Source organism: Halictus rubicundus, chromosome 2, assembly GCF_050948215.1.
Source record: "Halictus rubicundus isolate RS-2024b chromosome 2, iyHalRubi1_principal, whole genome shotgun sequence".
In the NCBI taxonomy this organism is placed as follows: Eukaryota; Metazoa; Arthropoda; class Insecta; order Hymenoptera; family Halictidae; genus Halictus; species Halictus rubicundus.
The window spans coordinates 11836070-11861596 of record NC_135150.1 but is presented as its reverse complement, the minus strand read 5'-3'; the positions used below and the strand labels follow the sequence as shown (position 1 = coordinate 11861596).

General features: G+C 35.9%; 1 protein-coding gene across 5 annotated transcripts in view; it reads left to right on the top strand.

The window, feature by feature from the left end:
* The window catches only part of LOC143365286 (uncharacterized), a 77130-nt gene extending 51603 nt beyond the window's left edge, over positions 1 to 25527 (top strand). For 2 of the 5 annotated variants that reach the window (XM_076805331.1, XM_076805329.1), the window contains 3 exons: positions 19799 to 19890; positions 21184 to 21376; positions 24688 to 25527. In XM_076805331.1, the coding sequence (XP_076661446.1) occupies positions 19799 to 19890; positions 21184 to 21376; positions 24688 to 24923 (521 nt within the window). In that variant the 3' untranslated portion in view covers positions 24924 to 25527. Of the gene's footprint in view, positions 1 to 19798; positions 19891 to 21183; positions 21377 to 22527; positions 22626 to 23363; positions 24330 to 24687 lie in introns of those variants that run through there. The other 3 variants (XR_013084523.1, XR_013084524.1, XM_076805332.1) reach the window with 3 other exon arrangements.

Here is a 25527-nt window from a genome sequence, read left to right as displayed (position 1 = left end):
AATAATACGCCACGGCCTTCAGGTAGTGGCGCCCCGTTAAGTATCCTTCGATGTACTGTGGACCAATGATTAGCGAGGTGTGCATATTTCAACGTCTTAAATCGTGCTTCGACGCGGAAGGTTGGTTCGCTAATTAGTGTACACTGGCGAAGTACGTTCCAAGGTACTGAAATATGCATATGGCAGCAGAACTGTAAATTGTTTCAGGCCAGGGTTCGAACGGGAACAATTAAACGTAACTCGGGAAAGGTTGAGTCTCCGATTACAATGTTGTTCGATACACCGTTATTGCTCGTATTAAATAACAAATTATCTCTTGCTACGAATAAGATATATTTTATGGGTTTACACTGTACACGAAATAAAAATTGTTATAAAACACTTTTTTTTTATTCTTTTATTGTATCTACTACCTTGGACTGTTTTTAATAACTCTGTTTTAATGGTTTTTGCCAACAATGAATTCAACTTTCGTTGAAGTTTTTAAACTATTCGAAACTATTCTGTTTTCTTTTTTACCAATTGCAAATGCAGTTTGTGTTATTTATTTGCACATTTTTGTTATAAATGCATAAAATCCGCAGTTTATCTACGACAAAAATGAACAACAAACGATAGTGGGTCATTTTGACTTTGATGGTAGTTGTTATTCTGCAAGTTAATGCACGTAAAGGCTTGGTAATACTGCTTTATATTATTAGGAACTCGGTTGTGGTTCTCTTTGAAGCTGTTTTTTATGAATTAACCGCGAGACACGAGAGTTTCCGAGTAATTATCGCAATAAATGTTGCACGAGGATGCGAAGTTTCAAACTCGCTTCTTTTTCGGCGATTTTCGTGTGGCTAATTTATGATAATATAGTCCACTTGAATTTTTCATCCCTCCAGCCGACCCATATTTTGTCTTATCTTCAAGAGCCATAATCGTTTCGTGCATTATTAGAAAGGAAATGTTAAAATCGTCAATTATACACATTTTTCATCTAAATTCATGTTTTTCTGAAAACTAAAACACATTCAAATTGAATGAAAGAAATTATGCAAAACGAAAAGAAGAAATAAACAATGAAAAATATTCACTTGGAAGAAAATGTGAAAACTACACCCACACAGTTAACAAAAATTACAACTACACAGACAGTGAAAACTAAACCCACACAGTTAACAAAAATGACAACTACACAGACAGTGAAAATTATACCCACACAGTTAACAAAAATTACAACTACACAATCGGTAAAAATTGCAATTACACAGACAGTGAAAACTACACCCACGCAGTAAACAAAAATTACAACTACACAGACAGTAAAAATTACAACTACACAGACAGTAAAAACTACACACGCAGTTAACAGAAATTGCAACAACATAGTGGAAAACTCAAGCTTTTTTCTTCATCTAATGAATTCTTTATCCCAATCCCGTCTTCATTCATTCCAGCAACCCCAATGTTTCCAAATGCCCTAATTTCAACGATAGCTCTGTTCACGACGTCTAGACGTCATACACCAACGAAACTGAATGGACTCACCTGTCGTAAAATAAGCAGACCACTCGAGTTTTATGGTACATGGAGTCTGTGGCTCACAATAACGCCCACAAATGCAAATTACAATCGATGCACCGCTGTGACTCGTCCTCGAGCAAGCGATCACCTGTAGATTATGATCTCGTTTAAATCGCAGGTAGTACGAACGATGAAATAACACTGATTAAATCTTATTACAGTCGAGTAATTCCTTCCACACGCATTTAGGAGGTTTTCATCCCCCGAAAGAATCAGGAAACCTATCAACCATGATTCCGGGGGTGTTTTCTTGGAAAAATGGATGTTCGTTTGCTTTTGAAGTTTAATGACATAACAGGTGTAATCATGTATGTTTGTATATTACAAGATTCCGTGAGCGGACGGGAATTTGACCTTCGTTTGTCATTTACAAAGAATTTTCCTCTGGAAATACATTTAAATCTCGATTTTATCATCAGGTTGTCCTATAATTATTAAATGTAATATAATTATATTTTAAATGTGAAGTATCGAGTCGTGACATAATCACTCGTGACCAAAATACGCTAGAATATACTATAATATACTAGAATATGGTGGAATGTGCTAGAATGTGCTAGAATATATTATAATTTTCTAGATTGTACGAGAATATACCAGTTGATTAACTTTTTGATTTTTAACAATCTACACACGTTTTCCTTGTGCTAATGCCTTACGGTTGGATCAAAATAGACCCAGCACCGTACGACTCGCGTTAATTCAAAATTTCCCTTCACCCACATCTTGTACTTTGATGAGTTTGATATTTTTCACCGAACTCGACTCGCTGGGTGTTCAAATGTTAAAAACAATTCCGGTAACACGAAAAACGGTCGCGAAAGGAAGCAGAGAACTCTCCCCGCCGGTGATTTTCTGATTCTTGTCGTCTGGGAACAATGAAAGAACTCGTCGCACCCTCTAATTAGAATATTGGATGAACGTCCGTGAGCCGACGTGAAAAAAATATCGAAAAAAAGCCCCGGAGCTTCCTCATACGTATCCACGTAGCTTCAGTGTGACGTTCGTAAACCGGGAAAGGTCAGGAGTCTTTCGATTAAGCACAAATACACGGTCACTTGGTTCGTTAACTGCCACCCCTCTTCCCCCCTCCCATTCCCCAAAAATTATCTTTCTGCACGGTGCTCGTCGTTACGCGGTGGCAACAACGAAATTGGCATTAATTCCCTGCCTGGGGAGATCATTTGCATTATCTCCAATGAAAACACACCCGGCATCGATCATAGTTAACCGCGAAATTCATAATGGACGGCCGCGTTGTCTGCGAACCATGGAACAACATGTTCTGCATTTAATAGTGACTGCGAAACATTTGTATTCCTGTTCTTTAACAATTTCACTGGAGTAATTTATTTAAGGAATTGGAATAATTTATTCAACCATTACTTTTATACCCAGGTAGCTTTGTCTTCAACTTGTTTTCAATTGTCCTTCAATTTTTCTTGGAAGGAACAATTTGATCAGCAACCTAACAACCTGAGGAATTGTTTAAAATCAATGTAATTTGCTTAACCGTTGCGTCTGGTTAACTTTTTCCAATTTGTCTTGAAAGTGACGTGTTTGGCTTTCAATTTTATATAATTTTTGCACGACACGACGCTCGGAGTGTTAATTTCTATCGCAGCTTTTCGCAGCTAAAAATCACTGAAATAATGTAATTCAATACGCGGCTGCTCTCTAAAATGGCGAGGCGATTTTAAACTGCCAATTAAAACTTGCGCGCCAACTTTTTTTCCCAGCGTCGTATTTCTAAAAAGTTCGGCACGACGCAAGACCAATTAACAGCATAATTTGATATTTTTTTAATTTCCTTCTGTTGGGATGACAGCGTGCTTCTGCAAGCGTATATAATTTTTCAGTGAAAAAAATGGCAGTATTATGCATATTATTAACACATATTACAACAGGAGGCATCATATTTCCGTTCGGAAATGAAAATCGAATTGTCTTTAAATGTATTTATTGAATCATTCAATTTTAGCAGTAAATTAATCAATTTTTACGGACAAAGTTACAGGATTCATTAAAACAGAAATTCATCAACTTAATCTGGCACATCTCATGGTGAGATGCACGAGATAATTAAATTTTGATTAACTAAATTACATGTACATTTTAGCTGTGTGTTGTGTTGATCAAACTAAACCGAAAATGATTTAAAATAATGAAATGACGTGTGTTGCATAACAATGCGTTCACCTCGGCAATAATAAAAAGGGAAGCCCTTATCCGTTCGAACCAGACCTTCGAACCCCAACCAGTATCAAGCCCTTTGAGAGCAAAAGGTATTGACGTTGGCCGCAAAGACCGTATCATTTCCCTCATATAATAAATAAATTACGTGGGTGCTATAACACAGTGGGAAAAGCCACCATGAACCCAATAACAATGATTAACTCAACAACTACGACTCACGTGCGGTAAAAAAGACTAATTTAACAATTACCGCTCGCCTGCTCTCATCTCGTATATAATTTAAACTTTTTTTTTCCCTGTTCTCCCTGAGAAATGATTTCTGGAAGTTATTCAGTCCCTGTGTTTATAATAGTGAATAGCTACGTACAGCATGCAACGCGCAGCATACCAAATTAATGAAAAACATTTTATTAATGTAGCACGTTGCTTCGCAAACAATTCGACCGACGCATTGTAAGCAAGCGGACCTTTGTGTCATCCGGCGTTCCCTTAATTAAGTTTCCTGCACAACAATCGCATGTGCAATTACTTACGTGATTTTAATTAACCATTCATTTCGAGACGCTGCTTTTACGAGCCCCGGGGCCGCGGATTAATCCGTTCGTTACTTTACAGCGCCTAATCAACGTCCCGATCGTGGTGTAACGAAATTAAAATTATCGGCTTAATCTACGTTGACGTGCACAGTGTTAATCCCCGTAAGCATCCTCAAGTGTGAGCAAAAGTATAAGATAACACAGTGTAACTTGAGGAGGATTTGAAAATCGCGTGAAATTGAGTGGAGGAACAACAAAACGTAGCGCGGAATTATAATTCAAATACAAAACAGGACTCTAAAAATGAAAATAATAAGAGCGTCACTAATTGTCCAACTATCCACCATTTTTGTGTTAGAATCTTGAAACTTAAAAAATCAGGTTGCAAAGAACGAAATTAAAGTAACTACCAATTAATATTTCTACGTCCCCTTTCATAGCTTCGTGGTTTTCCAATACTCTTTTCGTTTGATGCTCCTTCCCACTGGAATATCCATCGTTTTATGTTTTAATCTTGAAACTTACAGAGTTAGATGGCACTGGAAAATATTAAAATAACTAAAAATTGATATTTCGACGCCCCACTTCACCTTTTCCTGGTTTTCCAATATTCTTTCGTTTGAAGCTTCTCACCACAATATCCACCATTTTATGTTTTAATCTCGAATCCTATAAAGTCAGATGGCACCGAATGAAATTAAAATAACTAAAAATTGATATTTCGATGCCCCCACTCACCTTTTCCTGGTTTTCCAATATTCTTTCGGTTGAAGCTTCTCACCACAATATCCACCATTTTATGTTTTAATCTCGAATCCTACAAAGTCAGATTGCACCGAAAGAAATTAAAATAACTAAAAATTGATATTTCGACGTCCCACTTCACCTTTTCCTGGTTTTCCAATATTCTTTCGTTTGAAGCTTCTCACCACAATATCCACCATTTTATGTTTTAATCTCGAATCCTACAAAGTCAGATTGCACCGAAAGAAATTGAAATAACTAAAAATTGATATTTCGACGCCCCCATTCACCTTTCCCTGGTTTTCCAATATTCTTTTCGTTTGAAGCTTCTCACAACAATATCCACCATTTTATGTTTTAATCTCGAATCCTACAAAGTCAGATTGCACCGAAAGAAATTAAAATAACTAAAAATTGATATTTCGACGTCCCACTTCACCTTTTCCTGGTTTTCCAATATTCTTTCGTTTGAAGCTTCTCACCACAATATCCACCATTTTATGTTTTAATCTCGAATCCTATAAAGTCAGATGGCACCGAAAGAAATTAAAATAACTAAATATTGATATTTCGACGCCCCCATTCACCTTTCCCTGGTTTTCCAATATTCTTTTCGTTTGAAGCTTCTCACAACAATATCCACCATTTTATGTTTTAATCTCGAATCCTACAAAGTCAGATTGCACCGAAAGAAATTAAAATAACTAAAAATTGATATTTCGACGTCCCACTTCACCTTTTCCTGGTTTTCCAATATTCTTTCGTTTGAAGCTTCTCACCACAATATCCACCATTTTATGTTTTAATCTCGAATCCTATAAAGTCAGATGGCACCGAAAGAAATTAAAATAACTAAAAATTGATATTTCGATGCCCCCACTCACCTTTTCCTGGTTTTCCAATATTCTTTCGGTTGAAGCTTCTCACAACAATATCCACCATTTTATGTTTTAATCTCGAATCCTACAAAGTCAGATTGCACCGAAAGAAATTGAAATAACTAAAAATTGATATTTCGACGCCCCCATTCACCTTTCCCTAGTTTTCCAATATTCTTTCGTTTGAAGCTTCTCACCACAATATCCACCATTTTATGTTTTAATCTCGAATCCTACAAAGTCAGATTGCACCGAAAGAAATTGAAATAACTAAAAATTGATATTTCGACGCCCCCATTCACCTTTCCCTGGTTTTCCAATATTCTTTTCGTTTGAAGCTTCTCACAACAATATCCACCATTTTATGTTTTAATCTCGAATCCTACAAAGTCAGATGGCACCGAAAGAAATTAAAATAACTAAATATTGATATTTCGACGCCCCCATTCACCTTTCCCTGGTTTTCCAATATTCTTTTCGTTTGAAGCTTCTCACCACAATATCCACCATTTTATGTTTTAATCTCGAATCCTACAAAGTCAGATTGCACCGAAAGAAATTAAAATAACTAAAAATTGATATTTCGACGTCCCACTTCACCTTTTCCTGGTTTTCCAATATTCTTTCGTTTGAAGCTTCTCACCACAATATCCACCATTTTATGTTTTAATCTCGAATCCTATAAAGTCAGATGGCACCGAAAGAAATTAAAATAACTAAAAATTGATATTTCGATGCCCCCACTCACCTTTTCCTGGTTTTCCAATATTCTTTCGGTTGAAGCTTCTCACAACAATATCCACCATTTTATGTTTTAATCTCGAATCCTACAAAGTCAGATTGCACCGAAAGAAATTGAAATAACTAAAAATTGATATTTCGACGCCCCCATTCACCTTTCCCTAGTTTTCCAATATTCTTTTCGTTTGAAGCTTCTCACAACAATATCCACCATTTTATGTTTTAATCCCGAATCCTACAAAGTCAGATTGCACCGAAAGAAATTAAAATAACTAAAAATTGATATTTCGACGTCCCACTTCACCTTTTCCTGGTTTTCCAATATTCTTTCGTTTGAAGCTTCTCACCACAATATCCACCATTTTATGTTTTAATCTCGAATCCTATAAAGTCAGATGGCACCGAAAGAAATTAAAATAACTAAATATTGATATTTCGACGCCCCCATTCACCTTTCCCTGGTTTTCCAATATTCTTTTCGTTTGAAGCTTCTCACAACAATATCCACCATTTTATGTTTTAATCTCGAATCCTACAAAGTCAGATTGCACCGAAAGAAATTAAAATAACTAAAAATTGATATTTCGACGTCCCACTTCACCTTTTCCTGGTTTTCCAATATTCTTTCGTTTGAAGCTTCTCACCACAATATCCACCATTTTATGTTTTAATCTCGAATCCTATAAAGTCAGATTGCACCGAAAGAAATTGAAATAACTAAAAATTGATATTTCGACGCCCCCATTCACCTTTCCCTAGTTTTCCAATATTCTTTCGTTTGAAGCTTCTCACCACAATATCCACCATTTTATGTTTTAATCTCGAATCCTACAAAGTCAGATTGCACCGAAAGAAATTGAAATAACTAAAAATTGATATTTCGACACCCCCATTCACCTTTCCCTGGTTTTCCAATATTCTTTTCGTTTGAAGCTTCTCACAACAATATCCACCATTTTATGTTTTAATCTCGAATCCTACAAAGTCAGATTGCACCGAAAGAAATTAAAATAACTAAAAATTGATATTTCGACGTCCCACTTCACCTTTTCCTGGTTTTCCAATATTCTTTCGTTTGAAGCTTCTCACCACAATATCCACCATTTTATGTTTTAATCTCGAATCCTATAAAGTCAGATGGCACCGAAAGAAATTAAAATAACTAAATATTGATATTTCGACGCCCCCATTCACCTTTCCCTGGTTTTCCAATATTCTTTTCGTTTGAAGCTTCTCACAACAATATCCACCATTTTATGTTTTAATCTCGAATCCTACAAAGTCAGATTGCACCGAAAGAAATTAAAATAACTAAAAATTGATATTTCGACGTCCCACTTCACCTTTTCCTGGTTTTCCAATATTCTTTCGTTTGAAGCTTCTCACCACAATATCCACCATTTTATGTTTTAATCTCGAATCCTATAAAGTCAGATGGCACCGAAAGAAATTAAAATAACTAAAAATTGATATTTCGATGCCCCCACTCACCTTTTCCTGGTTTTCCAATATTCTTTCGGTTGAAGCTTCTCACAACAATATCCACCATTTTATGTTTTAATCTCGAATCCTACAAAGTCAGATTGCACCGAAAGAAATTGAAATAACTAAAAATTGATATTTCGACGCCCCCATTCACCTTTCCCTAGTTTTCCAATATTCTTTTCGTTTGAAGCTTCTCACAACAATATCCACCATTTTATGTTTTAATCTCGAATCCTACAAAGTCAGATTGCACCGAAAGAAATTAAAATAACTAAAAATTGATATTTCGACGTCCCACTTCACCTTTTCCTGGTTTTCCAATATTCTTTCGTTTGAAGCTTCTCACCACAATATCCACCATTTTATGTTTTAATCTCGAATCCTATAAAGTCAGATGGCACCGAAAGAAATTAAAATAACTAAATATTGATATTTCGATGCCCCCATTCACCTTTCCCTGGTTTTCCAATATTCTTTTCGTTTGAAGCTTCTCACAACAATATCCACCATTTTATGTTTTAATCTCGAATCCTACAAAGTCAGATTGCACCGAAAGAAATTAAAATAACTAAAAATTGATATTTCGACGTCCCACTTCACCTTTTCCTGGTTTTCCAATATTCTTTCGTTTGAAGCTTCTCACCACAATATCCACCATTTTATGTTTTAATCTCGAATCCTATAAAGTCAGATGGCACCGAAAGAAATTAAAATAACTAAATATTGATATTTCGACGCCCCCATTCACCTTTCCCTGGTTTTCCAATATTCTTTTCGTTTGAAGCTTCTCACAACAATATCCACCATTTTATGTTTTAATCTCGAATCCTACAAAGTCAGATTGCACCGAAAGAAATTAAAATAACTAAAAATTGATATTTCGACGTCCCACTTCACCTTTTCCTGGTTTTCCAATATTCTTTCGTTTGAAGCTTCTCACCACAATATCCACCATTTTATGTTTTAATCTCGAATCCTATAAAGTCAGATGGCACCGAAAGAAATTAAAATAACTAAATATTGATATTTCGACGCCCCCATTCACCTTTCCCTGGTTTTCCAATATTCTTTTCGTTTGAAGCTTCTCACAACAATATCCACCATTTTATGTTTTAATCTCGAATCCTACAAAGTCAGATTGCACCGAAAGAAATTAAAATAACTAAAAATTGATATTTCGACGTCCCACTTCACCTTTTCCTGGTTTTCCAATATTCTTTCGTTTGAAGCTTCTCACCACAATATCCACCATTTTATGTTTTAATCTCGAATCCTATAAAGTCAGATGGCACCGAAAGAAATTAAAATAACTAAAAATTGATATTTCGATGCCCCCACTCACCTTTTCCTGGTTTTCCAATATTCTTTCGGTTGAAGCTTCTCACAACAATATCCACCATTTTATGTTTTAATCTCGAATCCTACAAAGTCAGATTGCACCGAAAGAAATTGAAATAACTAAAAATTGATATTTCGACGCCCCCATTCACCTTTCCCTAGTTTTCCAATATTCTTTTCGTTTGAAGCTTCTCACAACAATATCCACCATTTTATGTTTTAATCTCGAATCCTACAAAGTCAGATTGCACCGAAAGAAATTAAAATAACTAAAAATTGATATTTCGACGTCCCACTTCACCTTTTCCTGGTTTTCCAATATTCTTTCGTTTGAAGCTTCTCACCACAATATCCACCATTTTATGTTTTAATCTCGAATCCTATAAAGTCAGATGGCACCGAAAGAAATTAAAATAACTAAATATTGATATTTCGACGCCCCCATTCACCTTTCCCTGGTTTTCCAATATTCTTTTCGTTTGAAGCTTCTCACAACAATATCCACCATTTTATGTTTTAATCTCGAATCCTACAAAGTCAGATTGCACCGAAAGAAATTAAAATAACTAAAAATTGATATTTCGACGTCCCACTTCACCTTTTCCTGGTTTTCCAATATTCTTTCGTTTGAAGCTTCTCACCACAATATCCACCATTTTATGTTTTAATCTCGAATCCTATAAAGTCAGATGGCACCGAAAGAAATTAAAATAACTAAATATTGATATTTCGACGCCCCCATTCACCTTTCCCTGGTTTTCCAATATTCTTTTCGTTTGAAGCTTCTCACAACAATATCCACCATTTTATGTTTTAATCTCGAATCCTACAAAGTCAGATTGCACCGAAAGAAATTAAAATAACTAAAAATTGATATTTCGACGTCCCACTTCACCTTTTCCTGGTTTTCCAATATTCTTTCGTTTGAAGCTTCTCACCACAATATCCACCATTTTATGTTTTAATCTCGAATCCTATAAAGTCAGATGGCACCGAAAGAAATTAAAATAACTAAAAATTGATATTTCGATGCCCCCACTCACCTTTTCCTGGTTTTCCAATATTCTTTCGGTTGAAGCTTCTCACAACAATATCCACCATTTTATGTTTTAATCTCGAATCCTACAAAGTCAGATTGCACCGAAAGAAATTGAAATAACTAAAAATTGATATTTCGACGCCCCCATTCACCTTTCCCTAGTTTTCCAATATTCTTTTCGTTTGAAGCTTCTCACAACAATATCCACCATTTTATGTTTTAATCCCGAATCCTACAAAGTCAGATTGCACCGAAAGAAATTAAAATAACTAAAAATTGATATTTCGACGTCCCACTTCACCTTTTCCTGGTTTTCCAATATTCTTTCGTTTGAAGCTTCTCACCACAATATCCACCATTTTATGTTTTAATCTCGAATCCTATAAAGTCAGATGGCACCGAAAGAAATTAAAATAACTAAATATTGATATTTCGACGCCCCCATTCACCTTTCCCTGGTTTTCCAATATTCTTTTCGTTTGAAGCTTCTCACAACAATATCCACCATTTTATGTTTTAATCTCGAATCCTACAAAGTCAGATTGCACCGAAAGAAATTAAAATAACTAAAAATTGATATTTCGACGTCCCACTTCACCTTTTCCTGGTTTTCCAATATTCTTTCGTTTGAAGCTTCTCACCACAATATCCACCATTTTATGTTTTAATCTCGAATCCTATAAAGTCAGATTGCACCGAAAGAAATTGAAATAACTAAAAATTGATATTTCGACGCCCCCATTCACCTTTCCCTAGTTTTCCAATATTCTTTCGTTTGAAGCTTCTCACCACAATATCCACCATTTTATGTTTTAATCTCGAATCCTACAAAGTCAGATTGCACCGAAAGAAATTGAAATAACTAAAAATTGATATTTCGACACCCCCATTCACCTTTCCCTGGTTTTCCAATATTCTTTTCGTTTGAAGCTTCTCACAACAATATCCACCATTTTATGTTTTAATCTCGAATCCTACAAAGTCAGATTGCACCGAAAGAAATTAAAATAACTAAAAATTGATATTTCGACGTCCCACTTCACCTTTTCCTGGTTTTCCAATATTCTTTCGTTTGAAGCTTCTCACCACAATATCCACCATTTTATGTTTTAATCTCGAATCCTATAAAGTCAGATGGCACCGAAAGAAATTAAAATAACTAAATATTGATATTTCGACGCCCCCATTCACCTTTCCCTGGTTTTCCAATATTCTTTTCGTTTGAAGCTTCTCACAACAATATCCACCATTTTATGTTTTAATCTCGAATCCTACAAAGTCAGATTGCACCGAAAGAAATTAAAATAACTAAAAATTGATATTTCGACGTCCCACTTCACCTTTTCCTGGTTTTCCAATATTCTTTCGTTTGAAGCTTCTCACCACAATATCCACCATTTTATGTTTTAATCTCGAATCCTATAAAGTCAGATGGCACCGAAAGAAATTAAAATAACTAAAAATTGATATTTCGATGCCCCCACTCACCTTTTCCTGGTTTTCCAATATTCTTTCGGTTGAAGCTTCTCACAACAATATCCACCATTTTATGTTTTAATCTCGAATCCTACAAAGTCAGATTGCACCGAAAGAAATTGAAATAACTAAAAATTGATATTTCGACGCCCCCATTCACCTTTCCCTAGTTTTCCAATATTCTTTCGTTTGAAGCTTCTCACCACAATATCCACCATTTTATGTTTTAATCTCGAATCCTACAAAGTCAGATTGCACCGAAAGAAATTGAAATAACTAAAAATTGATATTTCGACGCCCCCATTCACCTTTCCCTGGTTTTCCAATATTCTTTTCGTTTGAAGCTTCTCACAACAATATCCACCATTTTATGTTTTAATCTCGAATCCTACAAAGTCAGATGGCACCGAAAGAAATTAAAATAACTAAATATTGATATTTCGACGCCCCCATTCACCTTTCCCTGGTTTTCCAATATTCTTTTCGTTTGAAGCTTCTCACCACAATATCCACCATTTTATGTTTTAATCTCGAATCCTACAAAGTCAGATTGCACCGAAAGAAATTAAAATAACTAAAAATTGATATTTCGACGTCCCACTTCACCTTTTCCTGGTTTTCCAATATTCTTTCGTTTGAAGCTTCTCACCACAATATCCACCATTTTATGTTTTAATCTCGAATCCTATAAAGTCAGATGGCACCGAAAGAAATTAAAATAACTAAAAATTGATATTTCGATGCCCCCACTCACCTTTTCCTGGTTTTCCAATATTCTTTCGGTTGAAGCTTCTCACAACAATATCCACCATTTTATGTTTTAATCTCGAATCCTACAAAGTCAGATTGCACCGAAAGAAATTGAAATAACTAAAAATTGATATTTCGACGCCCCCATTCACCTTTCCCTAGTTTTCCAATATTCTTTTCGTTTGAAGCTTCTCACAACAATATCCACCATTTTATGTTTTAATCCCGAATCCTACAAAGTCAGATTGCACCGAAAGAAATTAAAATAACTAAAAATTGATATTTCGACGTCCCACTTCACCTTTTCCTGGTTTTCCAATATTCTTTCGTTTGAAGCTTCTCACCACAATATCCACCATTTTATGTTTTAATCTCGAATCCTATAAAGTCAGATGGCACCGAAAGAAATTAAAATAACTAAATATTGATATTTCGACGCCCCCATTCACCTTTCCCTGGTTTTCCAATATTCTTTTCGTTTGAAGCTTCTCACAACAATATCCACCATTTTATGTTTTAATCTCGAATCCTACAAAGTCAGATTGCACCGAAAGAAATTAAAATAACTAAAAATTGATATTTCGACGTCCCACTTCACCTTTTCCTGGTTTTCCAATATTCTTTCGTTTGAAGCTTCTCACCACAATATCCACCATTTTATGTTTTAATCTCGAATCCTATAAAGTCAGATTGCACCGAAAGAAATTGAAATAACTAAAAATTGATATTTCGACGCCCCCATTCACCTTTCCCTAGTTTTCCAATATTCTTTCGTTTGAAGCTTCTCACCACAATATCCACCATTTTATGTTTTAATCTCGAATCCTACAAAGTCAGATTGCACCGAAAGAAATTGAAATAACTAAAAATTGATATTTCGACACCCCCATTCACCTTTCCCTGGTTTTCCAATATTCTTTTCGTTTGAAGCTTCTCACAACAATATCCACCATTTTATGTTTTAATCTCGAATCCTACAAAGTCAGATTGCACCGAAAGAAATTAAAATAACTAAAAATTGATATTTCGACGTCCCACTTCACCTTTTCCTGGTTTTCCAATATTCTTTCGTTTGAAGCTTCTCACCACAATATCCACCATTTTATGTTTTAATCTCGAATCCTATAAAGTCAGATGGCACCGAAAGAAATTAAAATAACTAAATATTGATATTTCGACGCCCCCATTCACCTTTCCCTGGTTTTCCAATATTCTTTTCGTTTGAAGCTTCTCACAACAATATCCACCATTTTATGTTTTAATCTCGAATCCTACAAAGTCAGATTGCACCGAAAGAAATTAAAATAACTAAAAATTGATATTTCGACGTCCCACTTCACCTTTTCCTGGTTTTCCAATATTCTTTCGTTTGAAGCTTCTCACCACAATATCCACCATTTTATGTTTTAATCTCGAATCCTATAAAGTCAGATGGCACCGAAAGAAATTAAAATAACTAAAAATTGATATTTCGATGCCCCCACTCACCTTTTCCTGGTTTTCCAATATTCTTTCGGTTGAAGCTTCTCACAACAATATCCACCATTTTATGTTTTAATCTCGAATCCTACAAAGTCAGATTGCACCGAAAGAAATTGAAATAACTAAAAATTGATATTTCGACGCCCCCATTCACCTTTCCCTAGTTTTCCAATATTCTTTTCGTTTGAAGCTTCTCACAACAATATCCACCATTTTATGTTTTAATCTCGAATCCTACAAAGTCAGATTGCACCGAAAGAAATTAAAATAACTAAAAATTGATATTTCGACGTCCCACTTCACCTTTTCCTGGTTTTCCAATATTCTTTCGTTTGAAGCTTCTCACCACAATATCCACCATTTTATGTTTTAATCTCGAATCCTATAAAGTCAGATGGCACCGAAAGAAATTAAAATAACTAAATATTGATATTTCGATGCCCCCATTCACCTTTCCCTGGTTTTCCAATATTCTTTTCGTTTGAAGCTTCTCACAACAATATCCACCATTTTATGTTTTAATCTCGAATCCTACAAAGTCAGATTGCACCGAAAGAAATTAAAATAACTAAAAATTGATATTTCGACGTCCCACTTCACCTTTTCCTGGTTTTCCAATATTCTTTCGTTTGAAGCTTCTCACCACAATATCCACCATTTTATGTTTTAATCTCGAATCCTATAAAGTCAGATGGCACCGAAAGAAATTAAAATAACTAAATATTGATATTTCGACGCCCCCATTCACCTTTCCCTGGTTTTCCAATATTCTTTTCGTTTGAAGCTTCTCACAACAATATCCACCATTTTATGTTTTAATCTCGAATCCTACAAAGTCAGATTGCACCGAAAGAAATTAAAATAACTAAAAATTGATATTTCGACGTCCCACTTCACCTTTTCCTGGTTTTCCAATATTCTTTCGTTTGAAGCTTCTCACCACAATATCCACCATTTTATGTTTTAATCTCGAATCCTATAAAGTCAGATGGCACCGAAAGAAATTAAAATAACTAAATATTGATATTTCGACGCCCCCATTCACCTTTCCCTGGTTTTCCAATATTCTTTTCGTTTGAAGCTTCTCACAACAATATCCACCATTTTATGTTTTAATCTCGAATCCTACAAAGTCAGATTGCACCGAAAGAAATTAAAATAACTAAAAATTGATATTTCGACGTCCCACTTCACCTTTTCCTGGTTTTCCAATATTCTTTCGTTTGAAGCTTCTCACCACAATATCCACCATTTTATGTTTTAATCTCGAATCCTATAAAGTCAGATGGCACCGAAAGAAATTAAAATAACTAAAAATTGATATTTCGATGCCCCCACTCACCTTTTCCTGGTTTTCCAATATTCTTTCGGTTGAAGCTTCTCACAACAATATCCACCATTTTATGTTTTAATCTCGAATCCTACAAAGTCAGATTGCACCGAAAGAAATTGAAATAACTAAAAATTGATATTTCGACGCCCCCATTCACCTTTCCCTAGTTTTCCAATATTCTTTTCGTTTGAAGCTTCTCACAACAATATCCACCATTTTATGTTTTAATCTCGAATCCTACAAAGTCAGATTGCACCGAAAGAAATTAAAATAACTAAAAATTGATATTTCGACGTCCCACTTCACCTTTTCCTGGTTTTCCAATATTCTTTCGTTTGAAGCTTCTCACCACAATATCCACCATTTTATGTTTTAATCTCGAATCCTATAAAGTCAGATGGCACCGAAAGAAATTAAAATAACTAAATATTGATATTTCGACGCCCCCATTCACCTTTCCCTGGTTTTCCAATATTCTTTTCGTTTGAAGCTTCTCACAACAATATCCACCATTTTATGTTTTAATCTCGAATCCTACAAAGTCAGATTGCACCGAAAGAAATTAAAATAACTAAAAATTGATATTTCGACGTCCCACTTCACCTTTTCCTGGTTTTCCAATATTCTTTCGTTTGAAGCTTCTCACCACAATATCCACCATTTTATGTTTTAATCTCGAATCCTATAAAGTCAGATGGCACCGAAAGAAATTAAAATAACTAAATATTGATATTTCGACGCCCCCATTCACCTTTCCCTGGTTTTCCAATATTCTTTTCGTTTGAAGCTTCTCACAACAATATCCACCATTTTATGTTTTAATCTCGAATCCTACAAAGTCAGATTGCACCGAAAGAAATTAAAATAACTAAAAATTGATATTTCGACGTCCCACTTCACCTTTTCCTGGTTTTCCAATATTCTTTCGTTTGAAGCTTCTCACCACAATATCCACCATTTTATGTTTTAATCTCGAATCCTATAAAGTCAGATGGCACCGAAAGAAATTAAAATAACTAAAAATTGATATTTCGATGCCCCCACTCACCTTTTCCTGGTTTTCCAATATTCTTTCGGTTGAAGCTTCTCACAACAATATCCACCATTTTATGTTTTAATCTCGAATCCTACAAAGTCAGATTGCACCGAAAGAAATTGAAATAACTAAAAATTGATATTTCGACGCCCCCATTCACCTTTCCCTAGTTTTCCAATATTCTTTTCGTTTGAAGCTTCTCACAACAATATCCACCATTTTATGTTTTAATCCCGAATCCTACAAAGTCAGATTGCACCGAAAGAAATTAAAATAACTAAAAATTGATATTTCGACGTCCCACTTCACCTTTTCCTGGTTTTCCAATATTCTTTCGTTTGAAGCTTCTCACCACAATATCCACCATTTTATGTTTTAATCTCGAATCCTATAAAGTCAGATGGCACCGAAAGAAATTAAAATAACTAAATATTGATATTTCGACGCCCCCATTCACCTTTCCCTGGTTTTCCAATATTCTTTTCGTTTGAAGCTTCTCACAACAATATCCACCATTTTATGTTTTAATCTCGAATCCTACAAAGTCAGATTGCACCGAAAGAAATTAAAATAACTAAAAATTGATATTTCGACGTCCCACTTCACCTTTTCCTGGTTTTCCAATATTCTTTCGTTTGAAGCTTCTCACCACAATATCCACCATTTTATGTTTTAATCTCGAATCCTATAAAGTCAGATTGCACCGAAAGAAATTGAAATAACTAAAAATTGATATTTCGACGCCCCCATTCACCTTTCCCTAGTTTTCCAATATTCTTTCGTTTGAAGCTTCTCACCACAATATCCACCATTTTATGTTTTAATCTCGAATCCTACAAAGTCAGATTGCACCGAAAGAAATTGAAATAACTAAAAATTGATATTTCGACACCCCCATTCACCTTTCCCTGGTTTTCCAATATTCTTTTCGTTTGAAGCTTCTCACAACAATATCCACCATTTTATGTTTTAATCTCGAATCCTACAAAGTCAGATTGCACCGAAAGAAATTAAAATAACTAAAAATTGATATTTCGACGTCCCACTTCACCTTTTCCTGGTTTTCCAATATTCTTTCGTTTGAAGCTTCTCACCACAATATCCACCATTTTATGTTTTAATCTCGAATCCTATAAAGTCAGATGGCACCGAAAGAAATTAAAATAACTAAATATTGATATTTCGACGCCCCCATTCACCTTTCCCTGGTTTTCCAATATTCTTTTCGTTTGAAGCTTCTCACAACAATATCCACCATTTTATGTTTTAATCTCGAATCCTACAAAGTCAGATTGCACCGAAAGAAATTAAAATAACTAAAAATTGATATTTCGACGTCCCACTTCACCTTTTCCTGGTTTTCCAATATTCTTTCGTTTGAAGCTTCTCACCACAATATCCACCATTTTATGTTTTAATCTCGAATCCTATAAAGTCAGATGGCACCGAAAGAAATTAAAATAACTAAAAATTGATATTTCGATGCCCCCACTCACCTTTTCCTGGTTTTCCAATATTCTTTCGGTTGAAGCTTCTCACAACAATATCCACCATTTTATGTTTTAATCTCGAATCCTACAAAGTCAGATTGCACCGAAAGAAATTGAAATAACTAAAAATTGATATTTCGACGCCCCCATTCACCTTTCCCTAGTTTTCCAATATTCTTTTCGTTTGAAGCTTCTCACAACAATATCCACCATTTTATGTTTTAATCTCGAATCCTACAAAGTCAGATTGCACCGAAAGAAATTAAAATAACTAAAAATTGATATTTCGACGTCCCACTTCACCTTTTCCTGGTTTTCCAATATTCTTTCGTTTGAAGCTTCTCACCACAATATCCACCATTTTATGTTTTAATCTCGAATCCTATAAAGTCAGATGGCACCGAAAGAAATTAAAATAACTAAATATTGATATTTCGACGCCCCCATTCACCTTTCCCTGGTTTTCCAATATTCTTTTCGTTTGAAGCTTCTCACAACAATATCCACCATTTTATGTTTTAATCTCGAATCCTACAAAGTCAGATTGCACCGAAAGAAATTAAAATAACTAAAAATTGATATTTCGACGTCCCACTTCACCTTTTCCTGGTTTTCCAATATTCTTTCGTTTGAAGCTTCTCACCACAATATCCACCATTTTATGTTTTAATCTCGAATCCTATAAAGTCAGATGGCACCGAAAGAAATTAAAATAACTAAATATTGATATTTCGACGCCCCCATTCACCTTTCCCTGGTTTTCCAATATTCTTTTCGTTTGAAGCTTCTCACAACAATATCCACCATTTTATGTTTTAATCTCGAATCCTACAAAGTCAGATTGCACCGAAAGAAATTAAAATAACTAAAAATTGATATTTCGACGTCCCACTTCACCTTTTCCTGGTTTTCCAATATTCTTTCGTTTGAAGCTTCTCACCACAATATCCACCATTTTATGTTTTAATCTCGAATCCTATAAAGTCAGATGGCACCGAAAGAAATTAAAATAACTAAATATTGATATTTCGACGCCCCCTGAGCCTTTTCCTGGTTTTCCAATATTCTTTTCGTTTGAAGCTTCTTCTCACTGCAATATCCACCATTTTATGTTTGAATCTCGAAACTTACAGACTCCGATTTCACTGGAAATAATAAAAATAACTAACAATTGATATTTCGACATCTCCCTTTGCCTGGCTTGCCAACATTCTCCTTCTTCGCTGCACTTTCCCGGTGCAATTTCTTCGACTGAAAAGATTAGATTGCTAACAAAGAAAGTAAAATAACTAGAAACAGAAATTATAATCTCTCCGGACCCCTTCAGCGTCCACCAGCGTGGGCGTTACCGCCCACATCAGAAAATTATGGTCAACGTCAACGACTCATTCGGTTACCTTTGTCCCTCTATACTAAAGTTCCCTGACAATTTCGCTACCGTCATGTTATCGCTGTCTCCCCTCTCTGTTAAAATGTTGCATTGAACAGTGAACCTCCTTTATATAACAATACTTTAGTAGAAGACAGTCAATGAAGTCTTCGAGTATGCACTACGACTGTAAATAATAAAGTGTATAAAATTAATTTAGATTATCTTCCAGTAAATTACGCGAGGCTGGCAGCGAACCGGACTTTAATTCTAAAATAACTACAGTTATATTGATTCAAGATAAACATAAAAACGTTGCTGAAATCTTTGTTGCAGATGACGAATACGGGCAGAAAAGCGTGTCGGTGTTGCTCGACGGCCAAGAAACCGAGCTAGAGATCATCGATCATCCTGCAACTGAGATGTCGGTGAGTGTCAATTCGAGCAGCATCCTCGAGCCGGCTTTTGTTGTTGTTCAATCGTGTAACTTTCACTTTGCGTTACCGGCCCCGCTGCTTAATTCGCGGCTGTCAGACATTTTTCGGCTCGTTTGCCCGTTACAACGAGATTAGCCGGATTAATTCGAAAGCCGGGCTGAATCTCCACTGAACATCGCATTATCTCCATCGCATTGTTCACTCGCGGGATTACCTTGTAAATTTAATTTCTTGGGAACGTATTTAATATACACCGCGACCCACTCGGCGCTCCTTTATTCAAATGAGCCAGCTGCGCGAAAAAATTGGGTTCGTTGGAAAATTAGCGAAGGTTAAAAACATTGAATTTTTTGCTAATTGACACAAAATGGTACCAAGTTTACCATCTTGTGATGTATTCGGATAAACCGGATTTTATTCGGATTCTTAGAATGCAAATGGGTTTTTCAACATTTATTATTTATTTAACATTTAGCATTTACTGTTTTACCAAATTATTTTAACCTTACAAGAAATTTTTTCATTTATAAATGTAGATTGAAGGAATTTAAGAACATTATTTTCTGCTCACTGAAATTGTTAAAAAAGGATGGAAATTTTTCATGGGCTGCATGTTGCGATTCTTTACAATGACTCGCAATCTATTAATCAGTTTTGTATATTGTTCGCAATGAATTGTCCGTTGGGCAAGTTCATGAATATAGTCCGAGTTAGATTCAGTTGTAGCTTCTCGGTAAAATAATTTTAGATCACGTTTTTGTAAAATGGTTTCCTTAGTTTCTCTAGTGGCGTTCCATTAGTTGTCCCAGTATACAACGCGAACGACAACGACTGAAATAACCAATCCTAATCAAGAACCTCGTTCAAAACTCGCAAATTAAGTTTTTCCAAAAACAAATCTACTAGGACAAAATCCTGCTATTAAAGTCACAATAAACACATTTTTTAGATTATTTAGGGAAGTGAAATTTAGTCAATTTGATAGCTTCCAGTGTTAATGACAAAGTGATAATTTAGTAAAATAAAATAAGAAAATACTAATAAAATACTCGGTAAATTATTTATCTAGCTCTGATTCCAATGATAATAATCGCGAAGATAGAAGCCGCTGAAACCTCGATAAACACACTCTTCCAATTCAAAAGAAGAACAGTGAGAAACCCGAATTCAATCTACTCGATGGTTCTGGTGTTAATCGCGAAGTGAAAAATCTTGAAAGCCGAAGATGGACGGCGCCCGGTGACTTCCGGCCTGAAGTGACATTAATTTCCTTATCCCGTCCAGGTGGAGACATTCTGTTCGACGTACAACCCCGACGTTTACGTGGTGGTTTACTCTGTGGTGGACCGACTGAGCTTGAAGGTGGCCGAGGAGACTCTGCTGTATTTGTGGAAGAGCGATTACATGGCCAGCCACGGGGTGATTCTCGTCGGGAACAAGGTCGACCTCGAGCGAAAGCGGGAGGTCTCGTCGGTCGGTGAGTAAAGCCGCACACAGAGCCTCGCAGACGTTCTATACAGACATGTTTTCCATAGAACGGCATAGAATATCGAGACCCCTTATCTATCCCGAGTATTATAACGTCTCGAGTCTTGTCGGGTCGACCATGTTGCTACCAATGTCGCAACAGCATGTTCGACTGCTACCGTAGCTAATATCTTACCAGACGATTTCTGACCACCGAGATACGGCCGAGAGCCATCTTCCTGATGCTGCCATAAAGACGGGAATTTTTTACATTGACTGAGGATGTTCACTTGGCTCTATTAACCCACTTTAAAGCAACAAATTATGTTCCATTTGTGGCATCACAGTTTTAAATACAAAATATTAGGAGTAAGTTGGGTAAAGCAGGACCGGTATCTCATTTTTTGAGTTTTAGGAACTTTGGGTGATGTTGGTTTCTTATAAAAATGTTAATGTTATTTCAATCTTGCGCTAAAAGAAAGATACTACTAAATAGGCTGAATGTTAACCCTTAACGGACCAATGCCGCCATATAAGCGGCTTGGCACTTTTACTTACTGGATCCAATGCCGCGTATATGGCGGCAAAAATAAAAAAAAATATATAAATATTTTCCTTTCTATACTTGATGTACAAATATTGAGTCCACAGTCTTTCTTCCTATGAAAAATAGCTTGGACCTGGTGAGAAGTAAACTTGAAGTACTTCCGGACCGTTAAGGGTTAATCTACGAAAGTGACTAGACTTAAAAATTGCTATTTTGAGTAAACCTCACCTCATGAAAATTCAAGTTTCAATGTTAAGAATTCAAGTTTCAATGTTAGGAATTCAAGTTTCAATGTTAGGAATTCACTCATAGAAGAATTGTCACATTCCATCGAAATAAAATCCTTTGAGAATTAATTTTGGAGTTAAAAGAATAAGCCAGAAAGGTTCAGAGCTTCGTACCAATGGAAAAAAAGTGATTTTACAATTTTCCTAATTTCTTTTCGTAATTTTCCGTGGTCCGCAAACACTGGATTGTTTACGAGCCTCCGATAGAACAACAAAACTTAGTAGCAACATGACGATCGTGCGACCGGAACTGCAATGTTCAGCAACCGAACTGACGAGACTCTCTGTTACGAACCGTTTCTCGTTTTCCGTTCCAATGGAAGACAGAAGCTCCGACTAGTCCGCAGATAATCTACGGACGGTCGTCTGCGGAGATACGCGAGGCGATCCATGGCATTCGAAGACCTTGAATGTGGGTGGATGTCTGCATAAAATGTCTGTAAGCGTGTAGAAGCCAAGCAAGCACTTGCCAGCCTCTCTCTCTCTCTCTCTCTCTCTCTCTCTCTCTCTCTCTCTCTCTCTCTCTCTCTCTCTCTCTCTCTATCTATCTATCTATCTATCTATCTATCTATCTATCTATCTATCTCTCTCGATTGCGCGAACGGACACTGCCATTTTTCCTTTTGTCGTCCTCTTGAACACGTGGGACACGTCTCATCTATTTAATCTTCCCTTGGAATGGGTTTCTCTCTTTGTTCGTGCTCTCCAATCTATTTTAGAAACAATTAAACTATCTACCAAGACAAACCAGAAATCTCATTTCCAATTTAAAAGAAATTTTCTAATGGTATTTATCAGCAGCGAATTTTGTACATTTCTAACAAAACTGAGTAGACGAAATATAAAACAGTAAAAGAATTTAAGAATCAAAAACGACCATTTTATTTGGCTCGTGTTTGTTACAAATGGTGCAGACAATTTTTATTTTCCAAAAAGATTCATAGTTCAGCAGCGAATTTTGTACATTTGTAACAAAACTGAGTAGACGAAATATAAAACAGTGAGAGAATTTAAGAATCTATTATTTTCATCTTGGAATTATCGAAGCAAAAACGGCAACTTTATTTGACGCCTGTTTGTTACAAATGGTGCAGACAATTTTTATTTTCCATAAAGATCCATAGTTTGTCAGTATTTTTCGCCAATTTTTAAATTTGTTACAGAGAAGATACGCTCTTCACATGATTAATCTAGGAAATTTGTCCATCTTGGTGGAGATGGTTTTAATATAATTTCGGAACTGTTTTTTTCATAATAATTTTATTTACATTAGAGTAGAGCAAACCATCAAAGAAAATGGAAGCAGATAAATAGAGAAGCATGTCCAATTTTTTGTAGTTCGAACAAAATTTCTTTTCAAGATGAAACTGCACTAGAAAAATTGAGAGCTGAGCGTTAATAATAAGTAAAAAACAGTCGTGCAAACTTCTAATAATTTTATAACAAGAAGTTGGACAGCGGAACCCCGTGAGGTAGAGGATTTACGTTTTGTTTTGCGCCTATTGTCTCGTCCGGCGGAAAATTCGGTGTAATTGCGGCGACTAAGGGAGTATGAGCACATAATGATGCACTGCTGAGGTCTGTTCACTTTCCGATTCCACTTGCCTCCCACGGCTACCCTACATATTGTCGAAATCCGAGCGAACTTATTGCACGACCCAATACCTTCGTTCTATAAAATCGATTTCCGTCGAGAGACCTCTTTCGAGTGGCATTACCCCAAATCTGTCCCGCCTCAATCTCCGCGTTCAGACTTCGCTCCTTTGTTTATATATTTATTATTAGATACGCCGGCTCGCCTTGTTTTAGTTCGACACGGAAACAAATCGCTACGGTACGCGGCTAAAAATAGAGGTAGAAAAAGCTTCCGGATGAACAAAGCTTATTATTAGCAACCACGAAAACAACGTAGTAAACAAATTCAAGTTAACCCGAGAAATTCGGAAAGAATTAATTCGATTATCGTGCGACGTTTACTTCGGCGGAACCCATTATCGGTGGAATTAATTGATTAATGACTTCAGCTTCCGCGAAATCGAGTAGGGTGCTGAAATTCCAGCATAATCGAGGGCTGGCAAGAAAATGCATATTTTTATGGCAGACATTCATCGGGGCCTCAATGGCGCGTGGTAATAAAATTGCTTAACACGTTAAGTGCCAAATATCATTCCCAGAGATTTTTACAAAATCAGGGTAATTTAATTAATGAAAGCGAAACTAGAAATTTTAAATGTATTATATGCTGTTTTGACCCTTTTGAATTCTAAAGATTTTAATAAAGTTTATCCGGATATGTCACAATAAAAATGAATGTCTGAACCTAGTCAAAAATCACTATCAGTCATATGTGACCGACATGGCAGTTAACGCGTTAATTGGCCCGGTACAAGTTTGCCCTAATAAATGCCAAAACAAATGCGAGCACGGTAGAATTTGCGAACAGTGGTCGGAGTTGTCTGACAAATTTTCTATTGGATGTTCCCGCAGCTGGTCGGCGTTTGGCGAACAATTGCGGTTGCAAATTCATTGAAACTTCCTCGGGGCTGGCGCACCACGTGGACGAGCTGTTGGTAGGCATTTTGGCACAAATCAAGCTGAATCCGCAACGGGATCGAGATCAAGCGACCAGACGGAGGAGGAGCAAGCATCGCAGGAGGATCCTGAAGCACCTGCTGGGATTTAAAAGGAAAACGAAGAGCTGCGAGAATCTCTTCATTCTCTAACGTTTCCGAAAGAGACTCTGAAGGAAATTTCCGTTATCGTTATCGGCACATAAAGCGTCACCTACTTTCGTTCTTGTTTCGAGATCGTGAAATGTTCGTTTCCAATTGTTTCGGCGCGGCGACATTTATAGAAGAAGAATGTGCACAGATTGTTGTCTGAATTTTATAGCTCCGCTTTGTTCAAGAAATATTATTGTGCAACGATTACTTGAATAGTACACGTTGCAAGTAGACTTTAGTAGTCGACGCCATTTTAATGTGCTCAATTATTTTTCTACGCTGCTAATCTTAATTTGTTTTAAAGAATAACATGTTGTTTTATCAATCATTTTTGTATAATCTCTTCTCTTTATGTGTGACAATAGTGTGTCTCGACTACTGTGCGCGTGAAATATAACTACGTATGTACAGTAGAACAGCCAACATTCGTAATACAATTAGACACGTCCCAATTAATATAATTAAAACGCCCAAGTTGTTTTCGAAATTGTTCAGGTCAATTTGTTAAGAGTAAAAATCTGTGCAGGTTATACAACAATATTCTCGTATAACTTCTTCTAAAATTGTATATTTTATTCGTGACATTAAAGGACTTTTAAAAAGA